This window comes from Odocoileus virginianus, chromosome 10 (genome assembly GCF_023699985.2).
Source record: "Odocoileus virginianus isolate 20LAN1187 ecotype Illinois chromosome 10, Ovbor_1.2, whole genome shotgun sequence".
NCBI classification, from domain to species: Eukaryota; Metazoa; Chordata; class Mammalia; order Artiodactyla; family Cervidae; genus Odocoileus; species Odocoileus virginianus.
In genome coordinates, this window is record NC_069683.1 from 13,344,303 (window position 1) to 13,362,018 (window position 17,716).

The 17,716-nt window shown below is 54.3% G+C and overlaps 1 protein-coding gene across 1 annotated transcript in view; it reads right to left on the reverse strand.

Moving 5' to 3' along the window:
- Positions 1-17,716, reverse strand: part of CREB3L1 (cAMP responsive element binding protein 3 like 1) — a 37,651-nt gene that overhangs the window by 12,052 nt on the left and 7,883 nt on the right. Inside the window, exons 2-3 of the mRNA XM_020870170.2 lie at positions 4,529-4,757; positions 1,212-1,396 (exon numbers count right to left, since the gene is read on the reverse strand). Of these exons, the coding sequence (XP_020725829.2) occupies positions 1,212-1,396; positions 4,529-4,757 (414 nt within the window). The remainder of the gene's footprint in view (positions 1-1,211; positions 1,397-4,528; positions 4,758-17,716) is intronic.

Consider the following 17,716-nt stretch of genomic DNA (forward strand, 5'->3'; position numbering starts at 1 on the left):
ACCCCCCTGGTGGAGAAGGAGGGAATGCCCTTTCTTGCCTCCGCGTGCGTGCTAATTCACTTCAGTCATGTCTGACTCTTTGCGACCCCAGGATCTCTCGTCCATGGGATTCTCCAGGCAAAAATACTGAAGCGGAGTGGGTTGCCATTTCCTCCTCCGGTGGATCTTCCCGACTCAGGGATCAAACTCATATCTCTTACTTCTCTGGCACTGTCCGGCAGCTTCTTTACCAAGGGTACCACCTGGGAAGCCCTAGGGCCACGTGCGTTTTGAGCAGTTGAGCCGTGTGGCCAGCAGGGGGCAGTGCCAGCCAAACCCCGACTCAAGGGATTCCAAGGGCATCCCGGTGACTCAGTGGTAAAGGATGCTCCTGCCAATGTGGGGGATGCGGCTTCGCATCCCTGGGTCGGGAAGATCCCCCGGAGAAAGAAATGACAACCCACCCCAGTAGTCTTGCCTGGGAAATCCCGTGGACAGAGGAGCCTGGTGGGCTACAGTCCCTGGGGTCGCAAAGAGTCGGACACAACGTAGCGACTAAACAACAACTTGTGTTTTAGATGCAAGAGTAGGAGCCCCTTAGGTGTAGTTTACACTCCCATTCTACCGAGAAGGAAGCTGAGGAATGAAGAAGGAAGGCAACGTGCCCAGAACACAGCTGAGGCCAGAGCTGGGACCAGGCAGGGCCTCTCCCGGGCGCCGGGTGTCTGGGCTTCACGTCCCCAGAAGGGTCTTCAGATGTCCACTTTGGTACTATAGCTGAGTGATGGTATCTAGACATTCACGGGGGGAGGGCCTGCCTGCGAGCGTAGGTTAAACATATTCATCTCATGAATATAAACAATGGAAATAGGGTATAATTTTTATATTTCCATTTAGGTGTTTCTTCATTTTTAAAAATCCGGACACTGAGAAAATTAAGTGGCCTGGGCTGTTTCCTACCCTGAGACCCTGGACCGGGTCCCTGATGCCCAGCCCTGCCTGGACCCCTTCATCTTCTTCCGCACACAGTGAGGGCCCCTGTGGTCTGAGTCTGGTCTTGGTGGTGAAAGGGTGGCCCAAGGTGGGGACAGAGACAGAGTCTGGAGGCTCCTGAGGGCCATGCTGCTTCCTGTTCAAAGTCCTGGGGTGCCAGGGTTTTGGATGGCCCTTCCTACAGAGATCCATCCCCCCTCCGCCCGCCCTCGGCCCCTGTAAACTGGCCCCAGGCTCACCTGGTGGGGGACGGGCAGCCTGGTCAGGGGGCTGAGTCCCAGCAGCGGGGTGGTGGCCATGGCGGCGGCGGCGGCCATGGCCGAGGAGGCGGCCAGCGGGTCCACGGGCAGCTCCGGGCTCTGCTCCTGCTTCACCATGACGGAGCACAGTTTGTGTCCCAGCACCCACGCTCCGTGGTCCACATCTAGGGAAGGGGGCGGGACGCAGGCTCAGGGGGCTCCCAGAGCAGGCGCTCAGCCCCGCCCCGGCCCCTGGGCTGCGCGGCCGTGGAGAGATGTCAGGGTACACGGGAAGCCGGAGGAGAGGGGCGGGGGCGCGGTGCTGGTGAGGTGGGAGGGCAGAGGTGGCTGGGGCCAGAACAGATGGAGGCATCATCTTCATTCAGCAGTTTATTTTCAGAGTGGGCTTGGACAACAGACCCCTCCTGCCTGGCTGTGTGACCTGAGACAAGGTGCGTAACCTCTCTGAGCCTTAGCTTCCTCATCTGTAAAAGTACTGGTCAAGAAGTAAATGTTCAACAAATGTCAGCTATTGTGAATACGATTACATTACGATTACTCAGCAAACATCTAATGAGCGCCGTGCTAGGTGCTGGGGGTCTGGAGAAAGTCACGAGCAGTTTAGCACGGTTAGAACGCAAAGGGAAGGGGGAGGCCAGCAGGGACGGGTCGGCCCTGGAGGCTGGACTCAGAGCTGTGACTTTGTCCTAAGGGTAACGAGGAGACACTGAAGGGCTTTAAGCACGCTCGGGTTTGTGAAGTTAAAAAAGATCCCTCTGCCTCTGTGTGCAGACTGGACTGGCTGCAGGCGAGATAGAGGCGGTGAGACCTTCCGGAGGCTGTTTCCGGAGAGAGGAAAGGCGGCACATGCTAAGGCAGTGGCAATGGGGTGAAGAACATCCTGGAGACAAGATAAGAAGGAAGAATCCACGGGACTGTCTGGTGCCTGGATGGGAGGATGGGTGATGCCCAGGTTTCTCGGGGCAGTGTCCACCTCCCGCCCACCTCGTGGGCCTCCTGGCCTTATCTGGGCCACAGGGCTGCTGGGCATCCCCCCCCTTTCCTGATGGTTGCCTACAGTCCTCCTCTCCAAGTCAGCTCTGCTCCTGGTGGCCCCAGCATCTGGCCCGGAGCCGGCACGGAGGGGCCAGAGGGACTGGAGGCTCTGAGGCTCATTATGGGTGGGGAGAGGGGTCAGCTGCTGCCTGATCCCACCTCTGAGGCCAGGCCCCACCCCACAGGGAGCCTGAGGGCCCCCGCCCCTGGGCTCCAGGAACACCCACAATCTTCCCAAATTACAGGGCCAGCTTGCCGGCCTCCGGGAAGCCGCCCCCTGCAAAGGACCCACAGACAAATTGCTCTAAAAATAGACTTGGGGTGGCCAGGAGTTGCCGGGCTGGGAGGCGGTCCACCCCACCCGCTGCCCTTCCCCAGGCTGGGGCCCGCGGCCCCATTGAGGTGACCTCCAGAGGGCAGGGCTGAGGTCAGGGCATGTAGGGAAACTGCTGGAACCTCCACAGCTACCAGCCCTGGAGCCTCTTAAAGCCCCAGTAGGTGTCCCAGCCCTCAGTAGGTGGATGCGGGCGGGAGGATGGGGGTGGGGTATAAGGGCTTGTCTCTGCCCATGGGGAATCTCAAAGACCCTCAGAAGCAGCTCACACATCTTGCACTGAGACCAATTCTAAGCTCTTGATGCATGTGAATTTGTGTATTCCTACCATCAGCCCTGGGGGCCATCTGTTCACTTAATAGATGAGAAAATTAAAAGACTCCACTCAAGACCATTGTCCTCTGAAGAGAAGGAGGAACAAAAACCCTATTCATGGTCCTAGCCACTATCGTCTTAACAGGACCTTATATACACAATGAAATAGCTGCAAACTATACATATGGAGATGGTGCAGGACAGGGAAGCCTGGCGTGCTGCAGTCCATGGGGTCGCAAAGAGTCAGACACACTTAGCGACTGAATAACAACAAATATATATAGATAGACACACATAAATATATTTATATTGGGACTTCTCTAGTGGCTCAGACAGTAAAGAATTCACCTGCAACGCGGGAGACCTGGGCTCGATCTCTGGGTCCGGAAGATCTCCAGGAGAAGGGAATGGCAACCCACTCCGGTATTCTTGCCTGGAGAATGCCATGGACAGAGGAGCCTGGCGGGCCACAGTCCACAAAGTCTCGAACATGGCTTAGTGACTGTCACTTTCACTTGCACATATGTATATAGTAGCCAGAATTCTCAAGCTATTTATGTCTTCGTTTGATAATTGAGGTTCAGAGAGGTTAAGCAACTCGTTCAAGGTCGCACAGCAGCTTCTGGAGGCACCGGGATGCACACCAAAGCTAGTACCCTTACTGCCCGTTAAGGCTGGCAAGTGTGGTGGTGGCAAGGGTATGAGGTTTAGAACCAGGGGCCTGCTTGCTCCCAGGTCCCTGTCTGCATTTTACTATGTGTGTGGCCAAAACAACTCAGCTTCCCTGAAGTCTCATTTCCCTTACCAGACAAATGGGGAGTATGATAAAAGTGACTCTGACCTCACCTGTGAGTTGTGAGAAATAAACGAGATAATTAACATGAAGGTACTCTGTAAACTGGACAGTGCTATCAAAACTGTTTACTGTTACTCCCATTTGAGATGAAGAAACTGGGGCTTATAAAGGCTGAGTCCAGGATTACCCAGCCAAACAGGACAGAGCCAGCACCACCTGTATCTGAGGATATGCCCAAAGAGACTTTCTAGGGAGGGCACAGGCTGGTATTCTCCAATGTTGATCACCTGAGAGGAAAGACTCAAAGGGTCCTTTGCATAAAAGGGGAGGAGGTGGGCAGAGGAGAGCTTTAGGGAATCCCGCCTTCGGGAATAAAAGTAGGGTGCAGATGTCTCTCCCAGGTAATGTCTCAGAGGACCTCACAGCGTGAGGAGGCGGTAAGGTTCTAGAGTTTTAACTTGTCCACACTTACTGTTTAATCCTCCCCACCCAAACCCCTCAGCTGTTTCATCTAAGACTGGTTCTCGGACCTAAGCATCAATCGGAGTCACCTGGAAGGCTGGATCCTCCCCACAGGGTTTCTGATCTGGCAGGTCTGGGTGGGACCCAAGAACCTGCCTTTCCAACGAGTTCCCAGGTATTGCTGCTGGTCTGGGATCCACCCCTTTGCACATCAAGTCAGTGGAAGAGCCTCTTTACAAGGGCCCTTCTGGGCTGGGCTTGAGGAAGAGCCGAAACGCAGAGGATGGTCCCCCTCGAGAGGTGGCTGTGAGCGGCTTCTCTGGGCCTGGGGTCCTGGGCCCTGCCACCCCTTACCTTGGGTGGTGTCTTCTGTCTTGATGGGCATGGCGGGGCTCTGAGGCGCCGAGTCACCACTCAGAGAGTAGCTGTGCTCGGCCTGGATGCCTGGCGTGGGGGAGTCCAGTTCCATGTCCAGGAGAGGGCTCTTCTCGTCCAGCACAGGGTCATCAAAGAAACTGCTGAACAGGTCGTTGGAGAAGTCCTCCATGTTCTCGGCAAAGTGGTCCAGGTGCTCGGGGAAGTGCTAGGGGAGGAGGAGAGGGGAGGAGGGGGTCAGCTTATCCACCGTGGTCCCTGTGTCAACGCCAGACGGGCACTTGCCAAGGCTATTTGCCATCTGGCCACCCACTCCAGGATCCTTGCTTGGAAAATCCCATGGGCAGAGGAGCTTGGCGGGCTGCAGGCCATAGGGTCGCCAAGAGTTGGACACGACCAAGCAACTAAACCACCATCTGTGGGAGACTGAAGCCCGTGCTACTGCAGCTGTTGACCTCTGACGTGCCCTGACGGGAGTCCAGGGAAAAGAATCAGGCACTTTGTGCTCCAGAAAAATGAGTGACACAGGTCTTTAGAGAGCTGGATATTTTCAGGAACTGATTTCATGATCCCAATCCTTGCATCTCCTCATATCTAGACAAGCACTAAATCTCCTCATTGGTGACATCAGCTCCTCATAATTAGCAGAACATCTTTTGTAAGTCAAGTGCTGAATTGCATGGAATGCCCCCTTCACCAGAATCATATGCATTGATCTTCCCCCACAACCTCTTTGGAGCAGTTTCTCAGAACTGTCTGAGGCGCTGTCTCCTGGGTTACAGTCCTCATTTTGCCCCCAAATAAAACTTAACTCCCAACTCTCCTGTTGTGCATCTTTTTTAGTCAACACCTGCAACCTTCCCATCACTCTTCCCACTGAAAGCGTGTACCTCAGATTGGGACTTGAACCCACGTGGCCAGGATCCCACAGTTGCGGCATGTGGGATCTAGTTCCCTGACCAGGGATCAAACCCGGCCCCCTGCATTGGGAACTTGGGGTAATCTTAGCCACTTGACTACCAGGTAAGTCCCCCAACTATCATTCTTTCTATCACTACTCTCACCCCATAAGCACATTACTGTCACCACCACCTCCACTGATGTCTCCAACCTCTAAGTCAGTATCCTCAAGGCTGTGCTCTGGATGGTGTGAAAGAATCCAAGTGATAGGACACACGGCTATAATTCTGGCCCTATGACTTTGGTCAAATCACTTAGATTGCCCAAGCCTGCTTCTCAGCCCACCCTACTTCCATCACAAGAGGACCAAGGAACTAAGGACTAAAGAATAACTCAATCTCCGCGAGCAAGTTTGCATTCCAAAGGCGTTATCAGTGACTTTTGTATTCTATTCTCTTTTGCTGGAATGCAAGGTGGTGAGATTATCGAGGACTCTGCTCCCCCTTAATGGATATGAGTTTGCGCAAACTCCGGCATATAGTGGAGGACAGAGGAGCCTGGTGAGCTTCAGTCCACGGGATCACAAAGAGTCGGACACGACTGAGTGAACAGCTGCTCCCCTCATCGGCACGGTCCTCACTTATCCTCATGCCTCCAGTGTTTCCGTTTTCCCAGACATTCTTTATGTCAAGAGATCAGGCTCCAGAGCCGTATCGCTTGGTTTGAATCTGGGCCCTGATGCTCCTCGCTATGACTCAGTGCCATTCAGACTGCAGGGGGTGACTCAGTAGTGGGCTGTGAAGCAGGTCATGACCAGAATTTAAGGAAAAAGAAAACAGAACAAAATAGATTAGAGAAATATCAGGGTGTGCTGAGCATGGGGAAGTTAAATATGTGGTAAATTTTTATCTCAGTTATGTGTGTGTGTATGTTCATGAGAAGGATGTGAAATATATTTCTCAGAAACAAAATAGTCTGGAAAATATTGGTCTCCGTGATCCTAGGAAAGTTGATCAGTGTTTCTATGCTTCATTTCCTCCTTTGTACAGTGGGGATGATAACAGTTCTTATCTGCTAGGGTTATTGTGAAGATTAAACAAGTTAATATATGTAAAGCACTTAGAATAGTTCCTGGTACATAGTAATTACTCAACAAACCTCTTATTAATAAAGCATCCAGCAGCAGCTGGTACATAGGAGGTTCTTGTTTTTTCTCTCTAAAGAATTATAAATGTGTAAGGAAATGTTAGTGTTCTTCACTTTTTTTTTGGCTGCTCTGGGCTGCACGTTGGATCTTAGTTCCCCAGTCAGGGATCGAACCCATCCCCAGCCCCCACCTGCAGTGGCAGCACGGAGTCTTAACCACAGGGAAGCCTCCTGTTCATTCGTTTTTCACTGACGGAATGAATTTGCTGGGGTTTTGCTTCTGACCCTGGGGGTCCCAGCTGGTGAAGAGGTAAGAACTGACTTTTGGAGTTGTTGACTTCCTGGCCTGGAATAATTGGCGCTTGTCCTAGTCTGGAAAGGGTGAGCAGAAAAGCCCTTGGTGTGAGAATAAGATTCAGGGGGTCAAGACTTTTGACTCTTAGCTCACGCCTTGCTAAATTAATTCACTTTTCTAGGCCTCAGTTTCCTCATCTGTAATGGGGGAAATAATAGTTCCAACCTCATAGTGTTGTTATGAGGATCAAATATGCACTAGGTGCTTAATGCCACCCTCATGGGATTATGAGGATAAAGTGAGGAAATACATGAAACACATGTATCCATATAACATACAAATACATCTGCATAGTAAATACCTATAACACTGAGAACAGGGCCTAGTATGCAGTGGGTGCTCAATAATTGCTGTTTTATGAAAAGCCTAACCCTGGGCCTGAGGTGAACTGAGCCTGGAGCCAATGCAGGGAGGTGGTTTGGTCCTCCCCCCAAATCATAGAATCCAGGATAAAATGAGTTCAGAAATCCATTGACTTAAGCACTCTCCTCTCTCCCCAGCTGGTCAGAACTTATCATCACTAGCCTACATTTGTCTTGTGATTTTAACTTTCTAAAGCACTTTCATAGGCACCATCTTATTTAATCCTCACAACTACCCAAAGAGACAAGGAAGTTGCATTTCTACATTTGGCAGATAGGGAAACCGAGGCCCAGGGAGCCAAAGAGAGCAGTGAAGGGTCCACAACCCGCCACCACCCAGTCCTTCCCCAGGGGCAGCGGAATTTCCCCTGGTCAGGAATTGCTCACCTGTTGGACTGTGAACTTCTAAAGCTAGGGTCTGCACTTGTTCACCTGCTGGGTCCCAGTCCCTGGCCCAGGACAGACACTCAACAACTGTTGGTGGAGGGACAGGGCCTTATACCCCAGAGAGTAATGCCATCAGTATGTCAATGATCCATCAATGCCTGGGGTGAGGCAGTACAGAGGCTGAACAAGTCTCTAAGAATAATAGCTATCCCAGCCAAAGCCATCCACGGGGCTCAATGCCCCCCAGCCAAACGGTCAGTCACAGGCTGGACTGTGCTGGTTGCACCTTCGGTGGGGTCTGGGCCAGCCCAGCTGGGGGCGCCCTCTCTCTCTCTTTCCTTCTCTTTCTCTTGGGGTCTCTCAAAGGCCTGGTGTGGGGCCCAGTGGGAGAGGGCTGTGAGGAGCCCAGTGAGTCAGCTGCTAAGGTATTTCTCCAGCAGCTGCGTCTCAGGCGATAAGGGTTTGCCAAGCCCTTTTCCGGGGCCTGGGAGAGGAGAGAGGCTTCCTCCAGTCTGGGCCAGGGTCCCTCAAGGATTCAGCTCCATGCAGATAAGCCAGTTCTTCTCAGAGACCCCTTATGGGGTGCCCATAGGGAACCTGCTGAGGGAGGTCAGTGGGCCCCACTTCGTGAGCGGCCCCCACCCCACCTGCTGGAGACAGCAGCCAAGGCCCAGCAGGACAGAGCTTCCAGAGGGTGGGAGCCAAGTGGAAGGGGAGGGCGGCCAAGGGTCAGGCAGGGGAGGGGGCGGGGGACACTCAGAGGACCAGGGCCTCCGTGCTCAGGACTTCCCTGGTGCCGGGTGGACCTCCGGTGGCGACGGTGGGCATGTCCCATCACCCCCAGGCCCACCTTCTCCTCTTGGGAGGATGCCAGAAGGCCTCCCTTTAGAGAGATTTTTCGTATTTCGTTCTATTTCTATCTGATGCCTGGCCTCTCAGCCAGTTATGGCTTATACCATCAATTTAGAGGCACAAGGGACCTGAGTAAACCCATGGTCCACACCCCCTCTCCCCACTTGCTAATGAGGAAGCTGAGGTCCAGACAGGGACCTCTCAAGGTCACATAGTGAGGCGGTAATGTTGAAGGAGGGGTTCTCAACAGCTCTAGGGCTGCACAGGAATAGGGGAGCAACTTCTTCCTGACCTCACCTCTTCCTCTGTAACCACCTTCCCCGCCCCCCCAACCCCAGACAGCCCCTTCTGGAGATCTCAGGCCTCCTAAGCTCCAGCAAGACTCCTTATCTCGCCTCCCTACACCCCACCCCCCGCCAACCCACAACCAGCTCGTCCTCCAGTTCACACACAGAAAGTTCAGGTTTCAGACTCCCTGATGGACACGACAGGGGTGGGAGGCAGGATCCTACTGACTGCAGGAGTCAACGTTCTGAGGGGGACACAGTTCTACTGGGGGTGAGCGTTCTTATGGGGGTGCTTTTCCAAGCAACCAGGGTGGGAAGCCAGAGAAGGAAATATGATTTGTTTCCCTCCTTGTTAAAAGACTTTTTCCAAGAGTCTTGCCAACATAAGCTCCCTCTCGGCGGCTACGCGCAGCCGGCGCCGGCTCCACTCTCTTGGAGGAGAGGTCCCGAGCTCTCGGGGCTCGAGGTCCCACACACCCCTCCCCGTCGGCAGCATCTCCTCCAGAGGCCGGGTCTCAGCAGCCGGCCCTTTAAGATTAAAGAAGGACCAGGTCCTGCCTACCCAGCGTTGGCCCTAGGGGTGTTAGCGCCGGCGCGCGGGGGGCCGCCCTGTGCCAGAACCCAGCCTGCTCATTGGTCGGATCTGCGGAGGTCTGAGCCAATGGGAGAAGGCTGCGCGAGGCCTGCCGCAGGAGCGGCGGCGAGGAGGTGGGAGGAGGACCCGGCCCTTGCCCGGGAAGGTCCTCGGCCTCCGCCGACAGCGCGGGGATGTTAAGGGCAGAGTGTACGGACCGGGTCTGGTCTTGCGTCCCTGCCTGCACCTAGGGCAGAGGCAGAGACGGCCCATCTGAGCTTGCCGATGGGCCTGGCAGTCGTACGGTGCCCTGAGTCCCTTATCAGGACCAGTTGCCTGGCCTCAACCCCGCACCGGGGAAGTGAAGACGGAGGGGGTCTCCTCGGACATCCCCAGCTCGAAAAGGGGAGGCTGGATCTCAACTCTTAACTTCCTTCGCCGCTCTTCCAGCTCCTTCTTTCCCTCCTGGAGTCATCCTAGCTTGGGGCTCACTGATGGGGAGCGGGGTCTCTTTCCCTGGGAGGGGTGGGAGTCGAGACACTCCTTGGGCGGTAATAGCGCCGTCTGAGGTTCCTCTCGGTTCTCCAGCTCGAATTCCTTCCAGAGAGTCGATGCAGAGCGAGGGGAAAGCTCTGGGGGCGCGGCTGTCCGCTGAGCATGTGTATGGGAAAGGAGTCCCCCCTGCCCCAAGCTGCCGCAGCCTCAGAGCGCCCCCTTCTCCCAGGCCCCCTACAATCTCGGCGTGCCTGCGCCCCCATCACGGGCTTCTGCCCCTCCCCTGGTCTAGGCTGATGCAGTCTGTTTGGGGAAAGGAGGGAGGAGACCGGAGTGGGTCCAGGCTGAGCTGTGGGATAAGGATGGGGGGTGGGGGGTGCGGGGAATGCCGAGCCCGGACATTCCTTCCGAGAGAGTGAGCTCTGCTGAGAGACGGGAGGAGAGCCCTTCCCCTCCCCCGCAGGCTACCCCCCTCATACATTCCCGGACGGTTACTTGCCTCGTGGTCACTAGAAAATTGCCCCATTTCAAGCCGAGGGGCCACCAGTCTGAGTCACTGTTGTGCCCTGTGTGGGGGCGGGGTGGGGTAGGGTCAAGAAAGAGCAGGGAGGGGCTTGGGGAAAGGAGGTGGGCCCCTGGGTGCAGTTGTCAGACAGGCCCTCCCAGCCTTTAAGCATCACCCTCCAGTCATTCGACTTTCCTCGTGGCTCAGACAGTAGCCAGTCTGTTGCTCTTGCAAGAGACTCCGGTTCAATCCCTGACTCCTGAAGACCCCTTGGAGGAGGAAATGGCAACCCACTCCTGTATTCTTGACTGAGAAATCCCATGGACAGAGGAGCCTGGTGGGCTACAGTCCATGGGGTCGTGAAGAGTCGGACACGACTGAGCGACTGACGCATATTCATCCAGTCATTTGGGGGGGGGGGGTGCAGGTGAGATCCAGGCATCCTCCCAGAGCTAGACTGGAAGGCTGTCCTGGACTCAGACTCAGGAGACCCCAGTTCAAGATCCAGCTGTGCTCTGAGATCTGGGCAGGCACAGGTGGGGTCTTCTGTCCAGGCCTGTTTGCCCTGTCTGTGTTCCTATTAAGGCAGGGATGGCAGGCACAAGGTGAAGTGGACTAGTCCTCAGAAAGTGGGCTCTTTTCCTCTGCCCCGGCCTCTCTGGGGACCATGAAGGGATGGAGCCAGTTTTCCTCATCCCTGGAGCCAGCCCCTCCCTGAGCCTTCCTGGCAGGGCATGGGGGGTGAAGGGAAGCACATTTGTTCCAACCTCCAACCTCACTCTCATCCCCCATTCCCCACAGGCCCGGGGAAGGCAGCTGCTGAGGTTTCATATTTTCCCCCTACCGAACGAACTCTTCACCACAGAGCCCAAATCCAAATAAGCAGAAACGCTTCCCTGGGTGTGTGTGTGTGCGCACGCGTGTATGCGTGTGCACATGCTATGCAGATGAGGGCTGTGAGGTTCCTTCTTACACAGGGAAACCCCACCTCCCTGACACCACACAGCCCGAGATCCCTGCCTGTGGACACATTCAGACTGTCCCCTATCCAGCCCGGCATGGATGCTGTTGTATCAATACAGATACACTCTCTGGGCTTCCACAGGCTGACACTGGCCGCCACTAAGAACCAACAAGGACACACTCCTCACATGTGATCAGACAGACAGACTCCCATGTGCACACACACTCACACGTGTGGTCACCCCAGACAGTCACGGTCACAGACGTGATCATGCACATTCTTACAGGAACACATACAACATCTCACACCACCACAGAATCGAATGCCGACTGTGCCAAGCCACACGCCTGAGTCATGTGACCCCCAGTGAAAGAGCCTTGGGATTCCTGGGCTGGCCTGGGGCTGGGACAGTGAGGCCTGGGACTGGGGGAGGGGGCCGCATGGGGACGAGCTTTTCGGAGCCTGTGTGCTAGAGAAAGGAAGGGGGAGAGGGAAGGGCAGCTGGTACCCACCACGGGCTGCCGCTCTGCAGAGAAGGGGCCACAGTCTCTCCAGCCGTCCCCCCTACCCCGTCCTGTTAGGCTCTCCAGCTCCCCTTCCTGACTTTGTGAGCCCATCCCTGGCCAGGCCACAGGGCCCTCAGGAAAGTGGGGAGCTGGCCTGCAGGTTCCTGGCCAGTCCCTGGCATCTTCTAACCAGGCGGCCCATGTGCTGTGGCCCAACCCTGGGGCGGGTGCCAGGTACTGTCTGGGCAGGAGGAGGTGATGGCAGTTATGCCGCCGCCCAGGGCTGGGATTAGCTGTGACTGGCACCACTGAGGGCACAGCAGCCCATGGTCTGGCTGCTGGAGATGCTGGTCCATAGGCAGTGGCCAGAGGGTCCCTGCGGGACAGCTCAGGACACTGGAGATGGAGTGCCAGGACTGGCACTGGGAACTGCGGGAGGATAAGGGCGTCTCACCCCATCCACCTAGTCATCATTCATCTCCGTTAGTGTGGTGGTGAGTATCCCCGCCCGTCACTTATTCGTCATTTATGTATCTGTGCAGGGCTTACTGAGGACCTACTGTGCGTCAGACCTGGGGACACAGAGATGAACTGAGCCCAGTTCTGTTCACAGAAGGCTTCCCGACTAGCAGCGTGACCACCCATTCCTGAAGGTAGGTCCAAGGCTTGAACTCTGCTCCGTCTCTGGCACAGTCTCCACCTTGCATCAAGAGGGATCTTCTAACATAAATATGATGATGTGACTTCCCTGCTCACTGTCCACTAATGACTCCCTTTGGCTCTTTGGATAGTTGAGAAGTTCCTTAGTGTTGCTTGAAATGATCCAGCCGTATCACCTCTGGGTCTTGCTGCGTCCAATCCTCATCTGAGTCTCCACAAAGTATAGCATCGGTCCCAGCACATCCTAGGTGCTCAGCTGTTTGCGGAGTGACTGACTGAGCAAGTGGGTGAATGAAGGAAAGAGCCTAGGGAGCAAAGGGACGGAGGCCTTTCTTTCTGCAGCTGAGCCTCCAGGAATGAACTGCCCTGAATTCCGCTCTGATGCCAGCTTGCTCCTGCTCCAGGCAGAGTTTCCATGTGTCTGGACGCCTTCCCTCAGCTCCTCCCTACTGGGGCCCGTTGTACCCATTCTCCGGGTTGTTCCTTCCCAAGGCTTTGCTCTCTTAAGCCCCAGGCAGATCAGGTCCCCAGGGAACACAGCCCCCGACTCAGCGCTGGAGGCACTGTCCCAGACTTAGGCCAGCCCCAAGAGTATAAATGGAGCCCAGTGGCCAGCCGGCCGGGCTGCTCTCGCGGCCCCTGGCCAGCTGGAAGGCCTTTTGGGCCGGAGCCTGCCACCGGGCTCTGGCTGGAATTCCCTTGGCCTCTTCCCTCTGCTCTGTGCACTCAGCGTTTGGCCTCTGCCTTCCTCAGCGGTCCCGGCCTGTCTGAGTTGTCCTCAGGTTTTATTTTTGGAAGAAGTTGCATTCTTTCTCTCCTTATTTACTCCCTTCCTTCAGGGAAGGTGTGGGACCCCTGGGCTCGGCTGGGGATCGGGCTGTGACTCCGAGGGGGTTGGACTTCTCTGGAGGAGGAACCTCCAAAGATGCCTGACCCATTTGATGCTTCAAAGCCAGCAGCCTCTGCCTTCTTTCCCCCACCCAGTGTGTGACTAATGCCTGCCCCTGCCCTTCTCAAAGAGCTCCACAATAGCCAAAAGAAATCATTACAATCTTAAGAGTTGAAAGGAATTCTGGCATCATCACGTCCATCCCCTTTCCCTTGTGCAGGCGATGGAGCGAGAGCAGCGGACAGACCCTGTTCTCATCCTGGCTCTGCTGCCTGCTGTGTAGCCTTGGGCAAGTTACTTAACCTCTTTGAGCCTCTGCCTCAGCTATAAACTAGGGGTATTTATACCTACCCCAGCACCTGTGAGGTTGCTGCGAGGGTCAAATGAGGTCACATTTGTCAAGTGCTTTGTACAGGGCAGGATACATAGAAGGTTCCCTTCAAATGTAGTTATTATTATTATCATTATTATGGAGAGGGAAACAGAGAGTCAAGAAAGGGAATGGACTTGCCCAGGATCACATCGCTCAGGGTACACAGCCATTCCCAGAGTCTCGGCTTGGTCTCCATCTCCCCTCCAAGGAGAAGGGAGGGGGCAGGCGTCAGCCCAGAGGGGGAAATCTCCTTGAGTCAGTCGCTTGGGCAAACCCCTGGGTCTTTCATGTCTGCCTCCTGCATCAGGCCAGGCCCTCCTCTGACTCAGGCACTTTCTCCACTGCCCCAAGGGCTTCCTTCTTGCTCACTGGGGGTGACAGGTCCAGCACCCAGCCCCGAGGTGGACCCAAGGCCAGTGGGACTCTGAGAGGAGGGGGAAACGCTGGGTCCTGACATCACAGAGTGGAGAAGCTGGAGCCACAGCCATCAGGCCAGCTGGGGCCCTTCCAGCACGTCCAGATGTCTCAGGAATGTGCTGATCTGGGAACTACCTCGGTCCTTCCCGCACCACCCCCAGCCCCTCAGCCCCTCATCTGCTCGCTCAAGCTCTGCCTCTGCCCAACCCCCTGCCTTTCCTCTTTCATCTCTCCCTGGGACAGCCTCGCATCCGCTGTCCCTCTGGTACCTTGCCTCAGTCCAGCTCCCCCCTCAGACCTCTGAAGGGGTCGCCAAAGACCAAAAAATTTTTAAAAAGCCCTTCCCCTTCTGCACACCCCATGGGCTGACCATGACCGATGGTGGGGAGATGGAAGCCTGAACTAACTGGGAGGGGAAAGTTCTGAGCAGATAATGCCTGCCAGATCCCAAATGTGGAACTGATTTGCAGCCCTGGGAGACAGCGGGGTGAAGGCTTTGGGGTGGTAGAGGGCAGGGTTGATCCTCCTCTCTGGGAGGGTGATGGAAGGGGCTCTGGGTATCTTGTCCCAGCTGATTGGTGGGAGGGCCAAGGAGAGGAGGCGCCAAGCTGGGCTGGGCTCAGAGGGAGGGCTCAGATCCTTCTAGGTTCCTTCGAGGTCAATAAGGACATGCTTGGTCTGATAGTGGAGGGTCTTAAACTGTAATGTGGGGGTAAGGGAACCCCCTTAAAGTCTTGGGGCTGGGCCCAGAGGCAGGACATGGTTCAGATCAGAGCTAGGACAGCTTGTATCTCTGCAAGGGTGGAGCTGCTTGGGCCTCCCCAGGTCAGCCTGGCCCTGAATGCTGGGGATGAGGCAGTCAGCAGGGAACTGGTGCTCTTGGCCAGTGTGCGAGTCACATCAGGGCAGGGGGTAGAAATCAGAGGAGAGAAGGGCCCTGGGGTCTGCTGCTGCTTCGGCCTGCTCTGGGCACAAAGAGGGCCCACGGTGCAGTCTGTCTTGGGGGAGAGGCCCTGTTCATGCAGACAGGCAGACAGCTGGGTTATCCTAATAGACCCTAGACCTCCTAGCACTGAGGTGGTTCAGGACAGCTGGGACCACCACCCTGTCCAGCTCAGACCTCTGTTTGAACACTTGGCATTCGCTCCCTTCTGCCAGCTGAAAACACTCCCAATTCCTAAGCACAGCATTCAAGGTCTGTTACAGATTGATCTCAACTTCCCACTGTAGCTGGAATGCCTCATCTTTCCTTTCCCTCCAGCCTAGTTGGATGGCTCCTTAAACAGGCTGGAAGCTCCATGGCTGCAGGGCCTTTTGCTTGTATCATTCCCTGTGCCTGGAAGGTCTTTACCCTTTATCTCCTCATTCTAACTCCTATCATCTTTTAAGGTCCAACCTGGTGCTGCTTCCCCCAGGAAGCCTTCCTTGATCATCTAGCAGGAAGAATCCTATCCATCTTCACTGGAGCACTCATAGACGGTTAGGTTACTGGTTAATATCATGCCTTGAACTCTAATTATCCACAATGGGGCCCATCTCTCCTTCGAAACTTTAACCACCTTGAGGGTTGGATATAGGATGGATTTTTTTTTTTTATTAGTTGGAGGCTAATTACTTTATAATATTGTAGTGGTTTTTGTCATACATTGACATGAATCAGTCATGGATTTACATGTATTCCCCATCCCCATCCCCCCTCCCCCTTCCCTCTCCACCCGATCCCTCTGGGTCTTCCCAGTGCACCAGGTCCGAGCACTTGTCTCATGCATCCAACCTGGGATGGTGATCTGTTTCACCCTAGATAATATACCTGTTTCGATGCTGTTCTATAGGATGGATTTTATCCTTGAACCCACTGTAGGACTTCACATAAGCCTGGCATATAGTATACCTAATAATAATAATAATAATGATAGTTAATATTTATACGCCAGGTACTGAAGCTCCAGTACTTTGGACACTTGAATGTGAAAAGTGGACTCACTGAAAAAGACCCTGATGCTGGGAAAGATGGCAGGCAAAAGGAGAAGAGGGTGGCAGAGGATGAGATGGTTGGATGGCATCACCGACTCAATGGACATGAGCGTGAGCAAACTCTGGGAGATAGTGAAGGACAGGGAAGCCTGGCGTGCTGCAGTTCATCGGGTTGCAAAGGGCTGGATACGACTTAGCGACTGAACAACAACTGTTCTAGCTCCTTCCACGCAGCACCTGACTTAAACTTCACAAGATCAGGTAAGTACTGTTAGTACTGCCATTTAACAGTTGAGGAAACTGAGGCACAGAGAAGTGAAAGTAAGCAAGTGGTTAAGCCAGGATTTGAACCTAAGCTCTGATTGCAGAGCTTGTGCTCTTAAGGACACATGACAACACTGGATGTGGAAGGAATGATGGATTTTTCTGCTGCCCCAGTCCCCGCTAGTACAGGGCCAGACACAAAATATGGGCCCCCATTCCATGCACTGGGTCTTCACCTGGGGTTCCGGGTTTGCCCATCCCTGTCCTGATGTCTAGGAAGACAGAGTCCTGAGAAAGGGCCTGGGGTCTTCTGCTTTTACCCAAAGAAGACAGCCTTTCAGCTTCAGAGAGGTCAGACAGACAGGCAAATGAAACCCCCACGGTTAGGGATCGGCAAAGGGATGAAGCTGGGACATTCTCCAAGGGCTGTCAGTGCTGGGGACCTGCCTTTCTGACAACGACAGTCAGGATAAAAACACCAGTAACAACTACTGTTTTGTTTATAGGGGGCTTGCCATACGCCATTATGCGCTGTGCTAGATTCTGCAAGAATTATCTAACTGAGTCCTTAAGAACCCTGTGTGCTACAGTCATCTTTCCTTTATAGATGAGGAAAATAAGCTCCGAGAGGTTAAGGCACCTATCCAAACTGATGCAGATGATGGGCAGTGAGAGCCACCGTTTGCTCCCAGGTCTGGGCAGGGCTAAAATCGACCACTAATGGTCACCCCACCCCACCTCAGGTATGGCTTGGCTTCCCAGGGCTTTTGACCTGCCGTCTGACCTGGGACTTGCTGTCTGGTCAGGTGGGGTTTGGGAATAGGCACCGGGTCTCAGGAGAATTCCTATCCAGGATCTGCCCAGAGTGGAGTGTGGATTTGGAGTCTGCCGCTCAACTTTCCACCAACTTGTGCAACTTTGAGAGCCCAGGATATTGAGAGCTGGGTCAATTTCTTGAGCTGGCAGTGAGTACCTAGGTGTCCATTTTATTATACTTTGTAATTCATATATATGCATTATATATCTTCTCTTATGTGCATGACATATTTCATATAGAAAAGGCCACCATAATTAGGAGGTTGGGATGCATGCACACACTACTATATAATCAAGTAGATAACTAACGAGGACCTCCTGTGTAGCAAGGGAATTCTACTCAATATTCTGTAATGACCCATATGGGAAAAGAATCTGAAAAAGAATGGATATATATATGTATGTATAAGTGATGCACTTGGCTGTAAACTTGAAACCAAC